The sequence below is a fragment of the Macaca nemestrina genome, chromosome 9 (assembly GCF_043159975.1).
Source record: "Macaca nemestrina isolate mMacNem1 chromosome 9, mMacNem.hap1, whole genome shotgun sequence".
Taxonomy (NCBI): domain Eukaryota; kingdom Metazoa; phylum Chordata; class Mammalia; order Primates; family Cercopithecidae; genus Macaca; species Macaca nemestrina.
The window spans coordinates 7,916,807-7,935,086 of NC_092133.1; the positions used below are offsets into that span (position 1 = coordinate 7,916,807).

At 44.6% G+C, this 18,280-nt stretch overlaps 2 protein-coding genes across 16 annotated transcripts in view; one reads left to right on the top strand and one right to left on the bottom strand.

The window, feature by feature from the left end:
• The window catches only part of BCCI (BRCA2 and CDKN1A interacting protein), a 28,129-nt gene extending 24,580 nt beyond the window's left edge, over window positions 1-3,549 (bottom strand). For 6 of the 7 annotated variants that reach the window (XM_011722467.3, XM_011722446.2, XM_071068945.1 and 3 more), the window contains exons 1-2: window positions 3,356-3,548; window positions 410-484 (exon numbers count right to left, since the gene is read on the bottom strand). In XM_011722467.3, the coding sequence (XP_011720769.1) occupies window positions 410-484; window positions 3,356-3,520 (240 nt within the window). In that variant the 5' untranslated portion in view covers window positions 3,521-3,548. Of the gene's footprint in view, window positions 1-409; window positions 485-3,355 lie in introns of all 7 variants that reach the window. The other variant, XM_024789616.2, reaches the window with a different exon arrangement.
• Window positions 3,550-3,832: 283 nt separating this feature from the next.
• The window catches only part of LOC105470380 (uroporphyrinogen III synthase), a 49,297-nt gene continuing 34,849 nt past the window's right edge, over window positions 3,833-18,280 (top strand). For 4 of the 9 annotated variants that reach the window (XM_011722309.3, XM_071068946.1, XM_011722318.3 and 1 more), the window contains exons 1-4: window positions 3,833-4,076; window positions 13,646-13,901; window positions 14,079-14,162; window positions 15,531-15,627. In XM_011722309.3, the coding sequence (XP_011720611.1) occupies window positions 13,791-13,901; window positions 14,079-14,162; window positions 15,531-15,627 (292 nt within the window). In that variant the 5' untranslated portion in view covers window positions 3,833-4,076; window positions 13,646-13,790. The remainder of the gene's footprint in view (window positions 4,077-13,645; window positions 13,902-14,078; window positions 14,163-15,530; window positions 15,628-18,280) is intronic. The other 5 variants (XM_071068947.1, XM_011722384.2, XM_011722339.3 and 2 more) reach the window with 4 other exon arrangements.

Sequence of the window (18,280 nt, forward strand, 5' to 3'; positions counted from 1 at the left end):
AGAGGACAGAAATGGAAATTCTACAAATTTGAATTTGAGAAAGCCTGTATTGAATGACCTGAATTTTTTTTTTTTAAGAGACAGAGGCTTGCTCTGTTGCCCAGACTGGAGCTCAGTGGTGCATTCATAGCTCACTGCAGCCTTGAGCTCCTAGACTCAAGTAATCCTCTGGCCTCAGCCTCCTTAGGAGTTAGGACTAAAGGTGTGTGCTACCTCAGTTGGCTAATTTTTTATTTTTTTGTAGAGACAGGTTCTCATTATGTTGCCCAGGCTGGTCTCAAACTCCTGGGCTCAAGTGATCCTCTCACCTTGGCCTTCCAAAACGCTGAGATTATAGGCATGAACCACTGCACCCAGCCCGATTTTTCTTAGAAGAGAAAATTTATGCATAATAAATAAAAGACAATACCTGCTGCAGTAATTTCTTAATTCCGTCATAATCATTATCTGATAGGGAATAAGCTTCAAATTCAATATTCACTTCCTGTAAATAACACACAAAATAGTTGTTACCAGAAAAACTACAAACATCTAGACTTTAAAATAGGCAAACATTGACAAGATTGCCATCTGTAGAGAATACAAAGCACCTTCACACTCTTTCTTCATGTGACACAAAAGCCTGAGAAAACAAAACACTCAGAATAACCTAGTTTAAATGTTGAGAAAATCCGGTTCAAATAAACCAGACACAGCAGCCACAAAGAAGAAATTATTTTCCTGATTGCAAAAAGGGTGCGCAAAAATCAAAATCACTTCAAAAGTCCCTGGAATTGTCTAGAGCTTGAATTAGCCCATGGATTTGAGGTTACACGTCATTTGCTTAGCAAATACTTATTAAGTACCAATCCAGGTACCAAGCACTGTGCCAGGCACTCAAGATGAAAAGGTTAGTAAGGCAGACACAAATGATCCTGCTCTCGTGCAGCTTACGATTTAGGGAGGAATACAGACATTAAGGAAATATTTATAGAAATAAATGTAAGTGCTATAAAACAAAGGTACACAGTGCTGTAACAACTTAAAAAATAAGAAGTCAGTCAGGAAAGGCTTCCTTAAAGAAGTGACACTTGAGCAAGGAACCAAAAAACGGCAAAGAGAGTTCCTGGTACAGGGAACAGCACAAACTAAGGCCCTAAGGCAGAAGGAGACAGGATGAGTACAAGGGACTAGAAGAATGAATGTGTAGCTGGGCTCCCAGATCTCTATCTGCAAGACAACAGAATCTAGAAGATGGCACTAAAATGCCAAAAACAAAACCTCCTTCCTTTTAAACACTAACAAGATCAGTCCTTGAGGACCCTAAATCATACCTTGATAAGTGACACAATGAACTTGGGGCTCTGATGAAATAATATATTTTGAGGCACTTCAGGTTTTAATGGTTTGGGAATTTAGATCTTAGCTGAAGGACATCATAGAGGAAATCAGACCTCCTTTTACCTTGCCACCCTAACTACATATATATCTAAGGCTTCCTTAATTGTTAAATGTGCAAGGCCCTGGAATTTTGAAGCAATTCCAGCTCCAATTTGAACTCTTCTAAGTCCAGCTTTGCAGACTTCAAATGCTAACTCAGCGAGATTATGTGAGCAGCAAAACAAGGGGTCAGGTGGGAGTGTTCCAAACAGGATCAAACTAAACCAAATAACAAATTGTCATTATTCAGGACTTAAACTTATTCCTTAGACATAAATACATTCTGTAAATGATGCTCATCTAGTGTTTTTTTGTTTTTTTGCTTTTTTTTGCCTAGATAGATGTTTTCGACCTCTGTCCCAGACTATGATGGCACCACCAGGGAAATGGGCAGCAAATGGAGTATATGTCCAGCACCCTTTTCCTGGGTATGGGCTCATCTCCACATGGTTTCAGCAGGAACAGTCATGTTTGTAGAAAAGAGCCCTGTCCCTCATTCCCAAGTGATTTAGAATTAAGTCTGTGGTGGTCTGATAGATTTCCCATGTTAACACAAGAAGCACTGATTTCTATAACCCAAAAGTAATAAAATAGCTAGTTAAAGTTCTAAGTGAAAAATGGTGAGATGGCATTCAAGGCACAGAGCCAAAGTAAAGATCTGTAAGGAAAGACTGATCACCTGCACACGTCATGGTGTCAACTCTAATCCTGCATCCATGCTTCTCTGTATCCTCCCCTCCATGCTCTTCATGACTCATGGTTACCGCTGATTTTATTTCCTATCACTCTCTCTTCCTTATTCTGATCCAGCCATCCAGGCTGCCTTTCTGTCCCTCAAACGTAAGGATTCTGGATTTTCTTATAAATGAACTAGAAAGCCAATGGAGCACTCTGAGCAGAGGCGTGAGATCAGACCCACAAGATCTCTCTGACTGTAGATGGAGTATAGACTGATTGTAGGGAAACAAGAATGGAGAAAAGCACGCCGGTTAAAAGCTGTTATATTAAATAGTAGTCCAGGCAAGAGATAATGGAGGTGTGGACTACGATGGTCTCAGAATCAGTGCTGAGAAATGTCTGGGTAACAGGATTTACTGATGGACTGAATATAGGATGAGGAAAGGGAGGAATTAAAGTTAAGGAATTAAAGTTTTGGGTTAGAGCAGCTGGTGATTTTAGGGGCCATTTACAGAAACGGTGACGGTTAAGAGAGGGGCATGAATTATTATACAAATCTGCTTTGGACAAGTTAAGGTTGAGGTATGTATTTACACATTCAGTGGTCTGAAGGACCATTCAGTCCTAATTATTTATTAAACAAATAATAAGTACCTATATTTCCAGGCACTATAGGACCTATTCTGAAGAAAAGAACCCAGTTCTGTAAGACTATGAAGCCAAAGATTTACCTACGATTTGGGTCAGCTGCCCCAGGAGCCAGAAAATACAGCCTAGCTGAGATCTGAAGAAGGGAAAACTCTGCAGGATGAAGAAGAGCGTCTGAAAAAGCTGCTACGGTAGAACCCGGCAGGAGCCTTCAAGAAACCGAGGGCCCACGTGAGTGCCGCCCGCAGAATGAAGAGGTCAGCTGCTGCCCTGCGGGGAGAGGGCCCCTTCTGCGGGCCCGCGGTGGCCGATTCAGGATTTGAGGCTTCAGCCTGAGAACTAAAGAGGGCGAGAACACACCTGTTGCGGCGGGCTTTTTCGGGGGGCCGCGGGTTGCGAGGTTAACCGGACCGGAGTCGGCCTTTCAAAAATAACCACTGTGGCTGCAGTGTGTGAAAGACCGAGGAGAAACCTGAGAAAGAACTTATCTCCAGCTTTTCCTCACAGACCCCCAGGGTTAGGGAAGTCACTACGCTATTTTTACACAGCCTGGGCTTGCCAGAAAGTTTTTCTCAGGTATAAACCAACTAGGGAAGCGTGTCCTTCCCACCTCGTCAATGACGTCGTTCTCTTCATCCTCTTCCTCGTCACTGTCGTCATCGTCTTCGTCCTCATCCTCGACTTCATCTTCCTCTTCTTCGTCGCGCTGGACTAGGGGGTCCGGCGGCTGCGGAACCCCACTTTCCACGGCCCGCCGCTTAGGCCTGGACGCCATGTTACCGCTCACACTGCGCCTGCGCAGCTTCCCCCTGCCTGACCTTCCGGATCAGTCCATAGTAGCCACGGGGGTGAGGGACTACGAAGAAGCTCGGAGCTGAGTGCACAACAACTCCAATGCCCCTGCTGGATTCCGCAGTCATGATCCCTTCCAGTTACGTCCAGCTTGCGGTCCTATCTTGCTTTTTTCTTCCTCTTTCCACCCTCCCTCACTCCTCCCAAAGCTTCCCCTCCCCTTCCCGTAATGGTTCAACCCATCTAACTTCTGTCCTCGATCCGTGGCCTGGATGTCGGTGCGCATGCGCGAGCGCCTAGCTGTGCGCGCGGCCGCCCCCGCATCCCGGGGCTGAGGTGCGGGGTCCTGCCCGCCGCGGCCCCTTAGGCTGCGCGGGCAGGGGGTGGCACCCCCTGTTGTCATTGCTCCTGCAGCCTCAGCAGCCTCTTCGCTGGGACTGCGCGACACCGCTCCCAGACTGGGTGCCCGCTGTGTGCCAGGCCCGGTGCTGGGCACGGTCCCGTCTCTTAGCCCATTCGAGCCTCCCCAGCCCCGCGAGGTAGGTGTCGCCGCCCGCGGTACCGGGTACAGACGCCGAGGCCCGCGGGCATGCAGGGGCCCAGCCCCGGGCAGTGTATTACACAGCGGGGCCAGGGCGCCGAGGCCTCTGCGGACACCTCCTGCCCAGGCGGGGAGGTCCGCGGCCCTTACGGCTGCGCAGGTGATGGAAGGCGCCTGGCCAACGTACCCTCGCCGCGCTTCTGGAGCGCGTTTCTTGACCTAAAAGTTTTTTTAAAGCCGGCACCGCAATTAAAAATGCTTCGGGGAGGGCGGGCGCGGTGGCTCATGCTTGTAATCCCAGCACTTAGGGAGGTCGAGGCAGGTGGATCACCAGAGGTCAGGAGTTCGAGACCAGCCTGGCCAACAGGGTGAAACTTCAACTCTACTAAAAATACGAAAATTAGCCGGGCGTGGTGGCAGACACCTGTAATCCCAGCACTTTGGGAGACCAAGAGGGGTGGATCACTTGAGATCAGGAGTTCGAGACCAGCCTGCCCAACATGGCGAAACCCCGTCTCCACTAAAAATACAAAAACCAACCAGGTGTGGTGGCGCGCGCCTGTAGTCCCAGCTACTCAAGAGGCTGAGGCAGGAGAATCGCATGAACCCAGGAGACGGACATGAACCCAGGAGACGGAGGTTGCAGTGAGCCGAGATCGCGCCACTGCACTCCACACCCCAGCGTGGGTGACAGAGGGAGACTCCATCTCAAAGATAAAAGAAGAGCTTCGGGGCCAGTGGGGGTAATCTAGGTTAAAGACCCGAGCCTATTTTGAGAGAAGAGTGGAGGGGACTGTGGCCAACTGCAGAGCGCGCGCGCGCCTCTGCTGCCAGCCCCTGTGGCAGGTGGGGATGTGGCCCAGGGCAGCCAGGTCTTTCCATTGCGAGAGAAACGGGGCTCATCAGCTTTCTAGGAATAAGATCTACCGTTCTCCACTGATTTTTCTCTGTAAAATAAGGGGAGTGGGTTGGGTATGTTTGATTCTAGGAATGGAGTGAGCTGCCCTAATAGGCTGCTTCTGTTTAAGCAAGGTAACATCTGATAAATCAGTGATCCTTCGTCAGTAGGAGATGGGAGGCCCTGAAGGTCCCCAGGAGCCCAGATTCCCCATAATCGTGTTCTGTGAGTTCTGTCTTTCCTGGGAGTCTTGTCTACCCGGCCATGTCATGGGTATTAAAGTAATACTTACACATCAGCGCTCCACATCCGATGGGGCAGCTTGAAATGGCCCATTTGGGTCGCACAACTGCAAAAACATGTTCCTGTAATGGAGAAGAGAGGAAGCTGTCAAAAAAGACCTATCAAAAGGCTACGATTAGAAAAAAGACTCAGAAAGACCATGTGAACATATCAATAGAGTTGCACTGAAATATCATGGCCAATTTTTTTTTCCTGTTTATTTATCCTTTTTTAATGGTGGTAAAAGAGACATAACATACATTTTACCATCCTATTTTTAGATATTCAGTTCAGTGGCATTAAGTGCATTCACATTGTGTAACCATCACCACCACCATCCATTGACAGAACTCTTCATCTTGCAAAATTGAAACTCTGTACCGATTAAACAACTCCCTTCTTCTCCCTCCATGACATTTCTACTTTCCATCTTTATTAATTTGACTATTCTAGAAGCCTCATGTAAGTGGGGTAATACAGTATTCTTCCTTTTGTGACTATTTCATGTAGCATGATGTCTTCAAAGTTAATCCCATGCTGTAGCATGCATTAGGATTTCCTTCCTTGTTAAGGCTGAATAATCTTCCATTGCATGTAGAGACCACATTTTGTTTATCCACTTATCTGCCAGTAAACACTTTGGTTACTTCTACATTTTAGCTATTGTAAACAATGTTGCTATGAACATGAGTATCAGATACCTGTCGGAGTCCCTGCTTTCAATTCTTTGGGGTGTATATGTAGGAGTGGAATTGCTAGATCATATGGTAATTCTGTGTTTAATTGTTTGAGGAACTATACTTTTCTGTAGTTTGCAAATCTTTCACAGTAAACATGGATCACTTTTGTAAGACAAGTAGGGGAAAAAACCTTACTTTATGCCCTCAGATTAGTTCCCAAAGTTGAGCTCATGGTCAGAGTGTGACTTAAGAATAGTGAATGTGAAAGTAAATACAGTACTGAGACTCCGGGGAGCTGAACTCAGCAGGTACTAGATTGCTTACCACTCGTTCAGTGTTCATCTTTAGCTCAGAATTTATCTTAATGAGGCAGAGGGATGATAGCAAGTGGTTAGGAGACTGAGCATGGGCTTCAGACCAGGATCCAAATTCCCTCTCTGCCACTTACTGTGCTGTGTGACCTGGGACAAGTTACTCAGACCTCTCAGGGACTTGGTTTCACCTCCTGCAAAGAAGGCTAATATCACCTACATTGCAGGTTTAAGTGAGGATTGCAATCTTGCATATAAAATGCTTAGCCCAGTGTGATAGTTACTTTTATGTGTCATCTTGCCTGGATCATGGATGCCCAGATATCTGGTTAAACATTATTTCTTGGTGTGTCTGTGAAGATGTTGTAAGAAGAGGAGCATTTGAATGGATAGACTGAGTAAAGTGCATTGCCCTCCCCAAAGTGGGTGGGCAGCATCCAGTCTGTTGAGGGCCTAAATAGAACAAAAAGTCAGGAAAGGAAGAATGCATCCTGTCTCCGCTTGACTGCTTGATCTGGGATATCTTCTGCCCTTGGTGCTGCTGGTGCTGAGGCCTTCAGACTAAGGCTGGAACCTACACCCTTGGCTCTCAGGCCTTCAGGCTACACCACCAGCCTTCCTGCTTACAAGTCTCCAGCTTGCAGACAGCAGATCGTGGGACTTCTCAGCCTCCATAACTGCATGAGCTGACACCTTATAAAAAATACCTTTCTAGATATAAATATATGCCATTGGTTCTGTTTCTCTGAAGAACTCTGATTAATACACCCAGTAATTAACATGAGTAAATGCTCAATGAAAGGGTGGCTGTTGTTATTGCTGATACTCAGAACACCATAACATAGTATGGGTTTGAGATTTGGTTCTTTCTTACCAGTAAAGTGCCCTTATTCCAGTCAGTTTTTTTTTTTTTCTTTTTCATCCGTGATTGATGAACATAAATATGAGGGTAAAATGGCAGAGCAAGCATTAGACTGTAAATCTAGAGTTAGGTCGAGCCCTCTTTTTACCAGTCCCAAGGTGAATCTCATCTTGGAAGCTTCAGGAGCAGCTTCAGTCCTGCCGGGGCTTCTCCCGCCTTTTTCCCCCTCAATGGGAAATAAGAGGTTTTGTTATTTTCATTGGAAAAAAGGCAGAGGAAACCCCAGACATTCCACGGTTTTTAGGCCCTAGCCTCACCAGTCTCACAAGCCTCCTATGAAGGAGGGCCATATAGTGCCTCTGATCTGCTTGATACAGACCCTAAGGTCCTTCCCACTCCCATGAGCCACCCACCAGAGTGAGCTAAGAAATCAGCTGGCAGAGAGCACAGTCAAGAATGGCCAAGAGGAATTGTTCTGGGGGTTGGTTAGCAAGCAGGAGAGAGGGAGGAGAAGAAAAACTGCACAGGGATCAGATGCCTCCAGCAGAAGAAAGCGAGGCATAGAGATCTCTTACCATCTGAGTTATGTGGCACCAAATATGTGACCAGTAGCAAATCTGTAGGCATGTGCAGCAACCTCAGTTCTTGTCTCCTCAGAAGAAAATTCAACTGGGGGGCATAAGGCTAAAAAAGTGACTGAGGCAAACTTCAGAGCAGGAGTGGAAGTTTATTTTTAAAAACTTTAGGCTGGATGCAGTGGCTCACGCCTGTAATCCCAGTACTTTGGGAAGCCGAGGCAGGCAGATCACGAGGTCAAGAGATGGAGACCATCCTGGCCAACATGCTGAAACCCCATCTCTACTAAAATTACAAAAATTAGCTGGGCATGGTGGCACATGCCTGTAGTCCCAGCTACTCAGGAGGCTGAGGCAAGAGAATTGCTTGAACCCAGGAGGCAGAGGTTTCAGTGAGCCGAGATCACACCACTGCACTCCAGCCTGGGTGACAGAGCAAGACTCCATCTCAAAAAAACACAGAAACACTAGAACAGGAAAGAAAGTAGAGTACACTTGGGAGAGACCTAAGCAGCAACTTGAGGGACAAGTGTCCCGTTTTTCTTTAATGAAAAGTATCATTCTCCCTGTTTCAAAGATGCTGGATAAATTTGAAATTGTTGTTTTCCCACAGGGTGAACAAATACTTACTGAGCATCTGCTACAGGAAAGAAAGTCCCTCAAAAAAGCCAACAATGGAGAGGCTTACAGCCCCTTTCAGACATACAGAAATCTGAAACTGAGACTGAGGCAAGAGTGGCCTAGACCGGAACCCAGGCCCTGGCCCCCTTCTGTAAACACTTTCTACGCTACCAAGCCTCTTCCTAAAGCCCAAAGTGGCGATGTGTTAACCTGTCTGTGCATGCTTCTGAATTGATTTCTTTCGCAATCAGCCTGATAATATGTGACTCTAGCACAGCAAAGAATAATCAACAACAGTTCCTTTTAATTTTGCATTATTATTATTTTAGAGACGAGATGTATCTCCGTCACCCAGGCTGGAGTGCAGTGGCATGATTATAGCTCACGGCAACCTTGAGCTCCTGGGCTCAAGTGATTCTCCCATCTCAGCCTCCTGAGTAGTTAGGACTACAGGGATGTGTCACTCTGCCTGGCTCCTTGTTAACAATTTTTAAAATTTTTTGTAGAGATGGGGGTCTCGCTATGTTGTCCAGGCTGGTCTTAGACTCCTGCTCTCAAGCGATCCTCCTGCCTTAGCCTGCCAAAGTGCTGAGATTACTTTCAAAGGCATGAACCACTGTGCCCGGCCTAATTTTACATTAGAAATGCTTTCATTGGGAATGATTGTATATAGGATTAAAAAAGAAGAGAAAGGATAAGGGTAGTAGTTGGATTTTTATTTGCAACACATCTTAGGAAACCTCTTTATTATCCAGAACCTAAACTTCATGCCAGCATCGATTTTATTACCTAAGAGAACCACAGATTAGAACCCAGGAGAAATATTTTCTCTGTTTACAATGGGTAGATGGATTTTGCTTTGGGGTGTTTGCATAACTAAACTAAGCACTTTGTACTACAGTGATCCTTTATATTTTTTACCTCTATTTTTCCCAAACATTTTCATATTCAAAGTGTATGTGAGGCATAATATAGCGTAGGGGGTTAAGAGCAGACTTTGGAGCCAAACTGATTGGGTGTGAATCCCAGCTTTGCCACCTAGCAGCTCTGAGACTTCAGATGAGTGTCATCCTCTGTACGCCTCAGCTTCCTTCTAAGCCTCGTAGACTTAATGCATGTGAAGCTCTTAGAATAGTGCCTGGGAGGCAGTAAGTGCTCAATAAATCTGTTCGCTGTTCTTACCTTCTTTGAGTCACTCAACCACCTTCAGGCTTGGTAGGGCAGAGGTTATTCCCATTTAATGTGGGAAAAAACAAGATCACACCATGGGTAAGTCATAAAGCTGGGACCAGAGGCCAGGTCCCTTGGCCCTTAGTCCTGTGCTTATTCTATGACACCATACTTCCTTCCTTACATTATCACCTTAGAGAAGGGAGAAGGTAAAAGGGCAAGCAGAAATGAGGAAAAGAGAGGAGAAATACATCTATAAGGTTGGGCATGGTGGCTCACGCCTGTAATCCCAGCATTTTGGGGTCCTGAGGCAGGTAGATCGCCTGAGCTCAGGAATTCGAGACTAGCTTGGGCAACATGGTAAAACCCTATCTCTAAAAAAAAAAAAAAAATCTGTGAACAAGAAGCTTCCTGTTGCTATTAAGATACAATCCACATTCCCTAATATGACCCAACAAGACCCAGCAGACTTGGCCCTGCCTGCCTTGCTGCCATCCCTCACCACTCTGCCCTGTGCTCTCCAGCCACTGGGACTTATCGTTTCTCAGGTGAAGCGACCTCAGCATGTGCAGTGCACCAGCCCCTGCTCGGGCTTCAGGTACACTTCCACAAGGAAGCCTCTTTCCTTTGTGTTAAGTAGATATAGATTCGGCCACTCCAGCAGAGATCCAAATGAACAGTGGCTAAAACAGGATAGGACTTGGCTTTTCTCTGATGCAGAAGTCCTAGCTGGAGTGGTAACTCTGTCATACAAAGGGGTCTGTGCTCCTTCTGTCTTGTTCCATCATCCCTAGGTTGTCCTCTGCGAGTATGAAGGAGCTGGCCACCCCATCCACATTCCAGCCAGAAACGGGGAGGGGAGGGACCAGCATTTCCTTCTAAGTGCAGGACTCACAAGTTTTGCACATCACTTCATCTTGCATCCTGTTGGCTAGAACCTAGTCACCTCTTGACATCTAACTACACATTGCTATTTTCAGCAACCATTGCCCGGTTAATGAGCGGTACCATTTCTATGAGGAGAAGGGCAGCGTAGATGTTTAGGGGCAACTGCCAATCTATACCACACCTCCCAGTCCCAATAAGATGTACCAGTTATGAATCTTGAATATTCTTTCATAAGACTTACTGCATTATTACTATGTTTTTACTGATTTATAAAGTACGTATTTGACCTTCCTATAAATATAATGATGTAGGGATCATATCACATGCCTAGTGCCTAGTACAGTTACTGTTCTAGAAAGATGTGATTTACTGATAGGATTAAACTGGACAAACCAAAAAAAGTTCAGGTAGGATTCAAAGAAGCAAGACACTTCTTTTCAGGCTGGTCCCAGCCATTTCAAACTAGGCTATAGACAGATAGTTTTGCCTAGAATTACATCGGCAAATCCTGATAACTCTGCAATATGAAGCCTTGATCCAGTCACCTCTTGACCTTGCCTTTGCTAAAGCCAGCACCCCTGCCACAACTCTGATTCAGTCACCGATGCCTTTCGACTAATTTACTATGACCCATGGGGTCCCTGTCCTTCCTTGCCCCAGAAGTCGGTGGTGTTTCTAAAGTGTAGATCCCATTACTGTCAATCCTGTCTTAAACCATTTCATGGGGTCCCTTTTTTCATGAAATCCAAAGCTTACCTTGTCCATTACACTTGAGCCACACCTACCCTTCTCTCCTGGGGATACCCAGGCCCCTTTCAGATACTTGAATATTTTCTCCGCACTGCTGCTGTCATTCAGATCATACATGCCAAAATGACTCAAATGTCAGCTCCCCAGAGGTCTCCCTGGACAGGTAACTAATTATCAGCACCCCAGTCACTCTACCAGATCACCTCATAGCACTTACTAGTTCTGAAATGAATACACACAGCCCCGGTAAATAATGCAGATCTAATTTTCCTGAGGGGGATTCCAGGCTTGGGATTTGGCGTCACTGCCTGAGAACTATGTAGAAACACTTGTGAGAGGCTGGCTTCTGGTATTTGAAAGCATTACAAGAACATTCTTTGAAAATGTGGGAATAATGTGGGGATCTGTATCTCAGAGGCTAGATCCATCACAGAACAAGGTGTGGGGCTGAGGAGAGCCCTGTGGCCACAGGATTGCCTGCTTCCAAGCATTATGCATCTGCGTTTTAATCCCCACACTAATTGCTTGCTTTCTGTGCCACAAAAGGATTTATGCCTTAGACAAAAATGCCAAGTTTTACCTGCCATTCAGTGATGTACGGATTCCTGGAGCTGCCAAATTAGAAGGCGTATTAGAGTTCAATCAAAGAACAAGAACCAGTAAGAGATGTGTATGATTCCAAGGAACTGGCCTGTGCAACTGTGGGTGCTGGGAAGTCTGAATCCACAGTGCAAGCCAACAAGGAGGGCAGGCCTGCAGGAAGGGCGGTAGGGAGTCGCACAGGCTGGAATCTCTTCCTCAGGTCTGTTCTTAATGCCTTTGGACTGATTGAATCAGGCCTACCTGGGTTATCTAGGATAATCTCCCTTACTTAAAGCCAGTTGATGTATCTTATCTCCAAAATGCCTTCATAGCAACACCTAGAGTAGTGTTTGGAAAAACTGAGCACTAGAGTCTTGTCAAGGTGACACAAAAGTGACCATTGCAGAAGGGTAGGCTCCTAATTTCTGTGTGAGACACATTTTAAGTAACTTCAGGAAGTGGCAGGAACCATACTGCCCATTCCTCCAAATCCCCTGTCTCTCTAGCTAACACCTTGATAACAGCAATATTAGAAGTTGATTTCATAATTATATTTGTTCACCAGGTTTGGTGCTTAGATACAAAGCAGTTAATTTTGAGCCAATTTTCCTAAAATGTTCCATAAATAATATAATACTCCAGAAATATATTCAGTAGTAATTTATAAGTGATGGCACCCAGAATTGGCACATTTCTGCTTCAAGCAATGTAGTCTGTTGACTCTTAGCAACCACTGTGCCATATTTATTAAGTAACTGGTGGGTCTGATGCCATTTATGGAATGATAATCTACATCTCAAGCAGATTTATTCTGCAGTTTCTCAGCAGCATTTATTGGTTGGTTGGTTGGTTGGTTGGTTGGTTGGTTGGTTGGTTGGTTTAGAGACAGGGTTTCACTCTGTTGCCCAGGCTGGACTGCAGTGGTAGGATCACGGCTCACTGCAACTTCCTCCTCCTAGGCTCAAGTGATCCTCCCAAGGAGCTGGAACTGTAGGTACATGCCACCAGGCCCGGCTAATTTTTTTAATTTTTGGCAGAGATAGGGTCTCACCATAGTGCCCAGGCTGGGCTCAAGCGATCTGCCCACCTCAGCGTCCCAAAGTGCTGGAATTACAGGCATAAGCCACCGTTCCTGGCCAGCCTTTGGGATGATTATAATGTGCTCCACCCTGACCCCAATACAAGAGGAATATAGTTTCCATAGTTAAAAAAAAAAAATTGTATAATACTGGAAGAGGTAAAGAAGAAAATAATCATTTTAACCTACCACTCAGAAATAATATTTTGGTGCATATCCTTTCATGTATGTATGAAATCTATAAAATCATACTATTTATGTAATTCTGAATCTTGCTTTTTTCTTAACGTTGTTTTGTGATTAAATAATTCATGCAATTATTTGTGAATATTTTAATGATTTCATAGATCTGTAACATGATTTATTTAACCATTCTCATCATTGGATCTTTACATTCTTTCCAGTTATTTGTAATTCTAAAGAATTCTAGTGTGAGCATCTTTATGTTAATCATTGGACACATTTATGAGTATTGCTTTAGTATTCTTAGAAGTGAAATTACAGGAAGAAAGAGGATGAGGTATATAAGGCTTTTGATATCAACAAATCGTTTTCCAGGTTGTTAGACTCTTATGATACTTGACAACGTTTAGAAAGCATCATTTAATAAGTAGAAGAGTCAATATAATTATTTCCTAAAGTGCTTTTGAGGTACTTAGCATATTTATCTTGAAATGGAAAAGCTGTTTATCTCCTTAAAATGTAAGATATCCATTTCTCTGTTTGTCGTTGATACAACCCTAAATTTGCATCAGTTCTCTTCCCCGAACCATAAATGTTTGGCATAGGACACTTGGCTTTCACTAATGGCTTTCATCTGTTTTTCCAAGTGATATCAACTGCTAACATGCTCTTTCTTGGCCTTATCAGTGACAGGGGTCTTCAGAAAGAACAAGCCCATTAGTGCTAAGTCATGGTGTAGGAGGGATGGATCTCTTCAACAAGCGTTTGATTGCCTTCTTCTTGTGTACCTTCCCATCGGAAATCGCTTAGGAAGAGTCTTTGAGATGTTAAGATGTTTCCTTGCTCTGTCACAGCACCCTATAAGGACTGCCAGGCAATAATGAAGGTTCTTTTACTGAAGGATGCTAAGGAAGACGACTGTGGCCAGGATCCGTATATCAGGGTAAGTGGCCTGAGACTCCTTATCCCACAGTGTCCTTTCTACTGAGTCAGGGGGCCTGGAGCGGGCAAGGGTGGGGTCTGCAGAACCTCAGAGGAACTGATGCAGAATAAATTGTTAATATTTCTTTATTTTAAAAACAGCCCTGGCCAATCCAGAACTATATTCTTTCATTTGCAGGAATTAGGATTATATGGACTTGAAGCCACTCTGATCCCTGTTTTATCATTTGAATTTTTGTCTCTTCCCAGTTTCTCTGAGAAGGTAAGTCCTGTTGTGACTAGGCACCATGTTAGTGTTTGATTTTTCCCTTGCCAGCTGAAGCCAGAGAGGGACTGTTTTACTGTCTCCTTATTTTTTTTTTTTTTTTTTTTTTTTTTTGTTGAGACGGAGTCTCACTGTCACCCAGGCTGGAGAACAGTGGTCGGATCTCGGCTCACTGCAAGCTCTGCCTCCCAGGTTCGCGCCATTCTCCTGCCTCAGCCTCCCGAGTAGCTGGGACTACAAGCGCCTGCCACCTCGCCCGGCTAGTTTTTTGTATTTTTTAGTAGAGACGGGGTTTCACCATGTTAGCCAGGATAGTATCCATCTCCTGACCTCGTGATCCGCCCGTCTCGGCCTCCCAAAGTGCTGGGATTACAGGCTTGAGCCACCGCGCTGGGCCCTTACTATCTCCTTATTTTATTCCCAAACTTTAAAACAAGGCAGCATAACTTCACCTGGCTCCAGGAGGCTGCTGCTGTTGGGAGGCTGTGAGTGAGCCTCTGTCAGCCCCTCCAGAAAGCCACCCAGACTCAGAGGCTGGGTCCAGGAGAGCAGGTCATGGTGAGAGCAGCAAACCTGCATTGCCCTCAGCAGTCCTAGAACCCTTTCACTCATCCTCTCATTTAATCTACCTCTCACCCCCAGCTTCTGCACAGCAGGCCAGGGAAGTGTTATTCTCCCATTTTAGAGATTGGGGTCCCAAATTAGGCAACTCAGCTAAGACCTCTAGCAAGTAAGAGACAGGGCTGGGACTCAAACCCAGGACATCTGCCCACAACTTCAGTTCTGCTTGCAGTGAGGAGTGATAAAAATTTCAGGAGACAAGTCCAGTAAAGCCTTCCAAATGCTTCAGAGTGAAAGTTCAGTGCCCACAGCTTCAGTGAAGTCAGATGTACACAGCAGCCCAGTGCCTGGCTCAGAGTAAATGTTCGTAGATGATATCACCATTATCCTCTTTGAAAATCAGGGCTTCAGCACTGATATCACCCCCTGAATATTCCCGTTTTTGTTACAGATTCGGGTCAAGTCTTCGCCCACTACCTGCACCCTACTCTAATCCCAGGCTGCGTCAGGCTTCCCCTGTGCTGCAGTGCATTTATCATCCTGTGTTGCACTTGTCTCTGCCCTAGACTGGGAGCTTCCTGGGGGAAATACTGGGAATAAAAAATTCACCTGTGTATCCTAAAAGTCCTAGAGTAAATAGTTCCAGGCACATAGTAAGCACTCAGTAAGTGTTGGGGAGATTGGTGGAAGGAATTAGTTTACCTACTACTGTTGTGAAGCATTTGGAATTCTGAGTCATAGCTCCTTGGAAGATGTTGAACGTAGCCATTGTATAAAATGCCTTTATTGCTTTTTGGTGTGCAGCTTTCTCATCCTGAAGATTACGGGGGACTCATTTTTACCAGCCCCAGAGCAGTGGAAGCGGCACAGTTATGTTTGGAGAAAAACAATAAAACTGAAGGTGAGGGTGGGTCTGCTGTGGATTCCACTGGACATTTATTTACTCTTATTTCTCCTAGTGGGAGACTAAATTCCAGAAGCACCTGCACTTCTAAGAGAAATGAGTGCTTAGTGGTATCAGGTCACAGACTCTGCCTTGGGAAATAGGAGACAGGGCTGTCTCCTAAACTCCCAGACAGATGACCCTGAGGGGGACTTTCCCCTGCCTGTTCATTGTTCACCTCCTAAGGACTGATATATCCCCTTAGAAGGTACCAGGCACCAGTTTCTTCCTCTGAAAATAGGATAAATACTACATTCCTGAAAGAGAGATGATGAAAAAAATGTGACTATGAGAAAATGGTCGGGGCCACCATGTCAGGCACTTAGTGACCCAGTCATCTCTTTGACTTGTCTTCCCACCTCCTTCTCTCACTATCAGAACAGTATGAAAATGGCAGTGCCCATTGGCAGAACCCTGGGTTTCAGCCTGAGCAAACACCTTGTTAATAAATGCAATTGAATAGCTTCCCAGCTAACATTTATGGAGTGCCTGTTGTATGTCAGACCCTGTATAATGAATACTTCATGTTCATTACCCCACTTAATCCTAGATAACAATCCAGAGGCACACATTGCTATGATCTTATGTCTTACGTTGCCATTGAGAAAACTGAGGCTGGGACAGTAAGCACAGAACAAGTCAGTGCACAGCCAGGCTTCACACTCGGGCCACCCACCTCCACAGTTACACTGATGGGTGGAGGCAGCGGGCAGAGTGGTTGTGCAAGGGCTTTGGAGTGAGTTAGGCCTGCGTTTATGCAGCCATTTGGACATTAATGAGTTCCTTGGCCTCTCACCATGGGATTATTACTAATAGTAATGGGATTATCTACTAGTAGTAGACTATTAGTTAGGTAGAACTTACTGAATGCTCACTCTGTGCGAGACGCTGTCCTGAATACTTCTTCCTGTGAGATAGATATGCTTAGTATTTTCACTTGTCAGATGAGGAGCCTGAAGAACAAAGGGTATGGGATTTTCCAGGCCCCCACAATGCGTAAAGCACAAGTGCAGGATTCAAGCTGCAGAGTCTGAGTCCCGAAGGGAAGCATCCAGGACATTATCTGGAGCAGAGTGGGCATGGAGTAAGTGATGGTATGGAGTAAGTGACGGTGGTGAGTTCTGGTTATTCTGTCTCCACATTTAACTAGGCTTCGTTGTAGCCTAAACCTCCCACCTTCTTGGTGGTTTCATACACACGTTCACCTGCTGTTGAAAAGAAAGTCTGAGAACCTAAGAAACTCAGAGCCAGCCGGGCGCAGTGGCTCATCCTGTAATCCCAGCACTTTGGGAGGCCAAGGTGAGCAGATCACTTGAGGTCAGGAGTCCCAGACCAGCCTGGTCAACATGGCAAAACCCCATCTCTTCCAAAAAATACAAAAATTAGCTGGGTGTGGCGGCACATGCCTGTAGTCCCAGCTACTCAGGAGGCTGAGGCACAAGAACCACTTGAACTCAAAAGGCAGAGGCTGTGTGAGCCGAGATCGTCCTGTTATACTCTAGATTATACTGCAGATGGGGAAGCATGCGTACTCTTTCCCAGTGGTGCTCTGGTACTTTTTCTTGCAGTTGTATTTTTCCCTTTTGTATATGTTTTGAGGATGAAGATAATGAAAAAGAGGAAAACCCTAGAAAGGTCACTATAACTCTTTCTGGTGCTTTATAATGAAGTTTAAAATGCATTTTCCCATATATTTTCTTATTTTGATTCTCATAACAACCATATGGAATAAGCAGTAGGAGTATAATTAATCCCAGTCACCTTGATGAAGAAACAGACAAGGTGCGTTAACTGACACCCAAGACACACACGTGAAGGGACAGAGCTGGCTCCATGGCAGGCTTTCCGACTTCACCCAGTGCTCACTCCAGTTGTTCTGCTCTGAGGCTTGGAAAGTGGTTTGTTTACATGCTGTGGATAAGTTTTGAATAAGTACTATTGATATTTGTGGGGTAGGAAGCAAAGTGGAACTCAATCTTTGGTTACTATTTCAAAGGGAATTTCCCTTGATGTAAAGGGTAGAGGAATAATGCTCTTGAATTTAAGGGAAGGTTATGCTCATGACCAGAGTTTAGAAAGGAAGAACTATTATTTCTCTGTTTTCTAAAAATGTAATGAATGCCCAGTAGCTGTATGATATATTTATACAATCCATTTTCGCTTTGTATTTCTTTAATCTATATTTAAAGATTTTGTTTGATCATAAAATGATAATATTCTGTATCAAATTGTGTTTGTTAATTGATCTGAAATTTATTATTTTTACTTTGGTGTGATGGATAAATGAACCGTCTCCTCTGAGATTACAGTTTGCTGACTGCTTTCAGATTTATGTCCCAAATAAACCAATTGGATTTCTTTGTAAGACATTTAAGTTGCTTTTTTTAAATGACCAGTGTCTTTTTCTTTAAAGGTCTAGATTTAAATGTGTTTAATTTCACTATGCAAATTTAATTATTCAAGTTATGTTGATTTCCTGGTTCCCATTAAAATTCTTCTAGTACCAACTGTGGAAATAAGCTAATATTTCAAGCAAGGAATACTAAAACATTTATGAAAGCAATTTTTTAAAAATTGCCTATAAAACATGAACAAAGTGAAAATGAAATTT